Source organism: Cenococcum geophilum, assembly GCF_001692895.1.
Source record: "Cenococcum geophilum 1.58 unplaced genomic scaffold K441scaffold_57, whole genome shotgun sequence".
Taxonomy (NCBI): Eukaryota; Fungi; Ascomycota; class Dothideomycetes; order Gloniales; family Gloniaceae; genus Cenococcum; species Cenococcum geophilum.
The window spans coordinates 295789-297445 of record NW_027137615.1 but is presented as its reverse complement, the minus strand read 5'-3'; the positions used below and the strand labels follow the sequence as shown (position 1 = coordinate 297445).

The 1657-nt window shown below is 43.2% G+C and overlaps 1 protein-coding gene across 1 annotated transcript; it reads right to left on the bottom strand.

The window, feature by feature from the left end:
* Positions 1-567: 567 nt before the first annotated feature.
* Positions 568-1211, bottom strand: K441DRAFT_619673 (uncharacterized protein; the record flags this gene model as incomplete). The annotated part of the gene is made up of 2 exons (XM_067645883.1): positions 568-823; positions 892-1211. The coding sequence occupies 2 exons, from the start codon at positions 1209-1211 to the stop codon at positions 571-573; spliced, it is 573 nt and encodes a 190-aa protein (XP_067498812.1).
* Positions 1212-1657: the final 446 nt, after the last annotated feature.

Here is a 1657-nt window from a genome sequence, read left to right as displayed (position 1 = left end):
CAGTAGAATACTAACCGCCCGTAAATCTAGCAATATATTAGCTGAGCACGTGCCACTACTTTAAATATGCATTTAACGGTATAAGGGATAAGCTAACTATAGAGGTAGAAAAGTAAGCTTAGTAAGATATATTTAATAGAGCTTTATATTTAATTCAATCTCGTGCAGAAATAGAGCCTCTAGAGCCCTTACCGATGCCTTCCTTTCTTTATTATTACCAATATTACTATTAACCGTTTTACCTTTTAAGCCTCTACGGGTACGCAGGACGAATTTAGCTATATTTAAATACTACATTAGGTAAATTAGGGCTAAATTTTAAGCAGGCAATACTAATATTTATATATAGAGGTGCTACCAAAAGTCCGTAAGAAAACACTACAAAGTCTATACTACTTGCCTAATTAGGACAGCGAGCGATCCAACTAACGCAGCCAGTCAGCTATAAAGGCTAAAGATCGCAGCTAGCTAACTGTTGGACACACTGAAAGAGCATTTTAGACACTTATATTAAGACTATTTGTGTTCTATAAGTAAAACAGAAAGCATCCAGAATGAACTATCTAAATGCTATTCTAAAACGTCGGCCCATTCCCGGCTTTGCTGTATAGTCAATCCCAGTATAATAGGCCCGAGATTCTTCATTAAAGAACTCTTCGAACAGGGCCATGGGCCAAACTGGTGCATAGTCATAAAAGGACTCTGAGCAAGCGCCTGCGAGAGCTCTGCCTGGTTATTAGGCCTAATATATTTGATATATGCATCGTCGTATTCCGCGAAGGTCACGTATATCTCTTGGTGGTCCTGAGATATGATGACACGTCTAAACCGTTAGTATAACTAGGTTTAAACCGAATGGAACAACCTCACCTCATTGATCCCGTTGGAGACCTGGAGATGTGACCAATATTTTGATGGTCATATATCCAAGACGCCATCTGTGCCGATTCTTGCATTTGAACCTGCTTAATATTGGTTGTCCTCACATGCGGCTTGACCTCTAGGATAGCAAGTGGGGACTCCTCTCTGCCAATTTTCAAGAGACCGTCCGTCCTAGCTTCGAACAGATCCGAGAAATGGAAGAGTTTCCGGTCAATGCCCCAGTACGCACGAACATCTTCATGACATGTTGTAAGAGCATGGAGAAACGAAATCAGAGCAATATTCACAATCTGCTCGTCTTTTGCAGCCTTTACTAAGGCTGCATCCATGGGTGAAATAGCCTCTAGAGAAGAACGAGTCGACGAGGGCGCTGTGCTGAAAGATGGTGTGTGGATGAGGGAAGATGGTGATGCTGCACCTTTATTAGGTGTCATATTTCTGAGTCGCTGGGAGGTTTTCTCCACTGGCCCTTCAGAAATGAGTGGGCTATCTAACGAGCTCCTTGGTGCAGTTGCTCGTGTAGTGTATCTGCGTTTAGCTTGAACGGGCTGTTGTGCCCGAGATTTCGGTTTTAAAAGACTAGCTTTAGTCGATTGGGGATTTTTGGAGTTCCTTGATACAGTCGCTCGCGTAGGGTATCTGTGCTTGGCTTGAGCAGGCTGTTGTACTCGGGGTTTTGGTTCCAAAGGACTAGCTTTGGACGGGCGGGGGATTTTAGAAGGGAATGGATTATCCAACGAGCTCCTTGGTGCAGTTGCTTGTGTAGCATATCTGC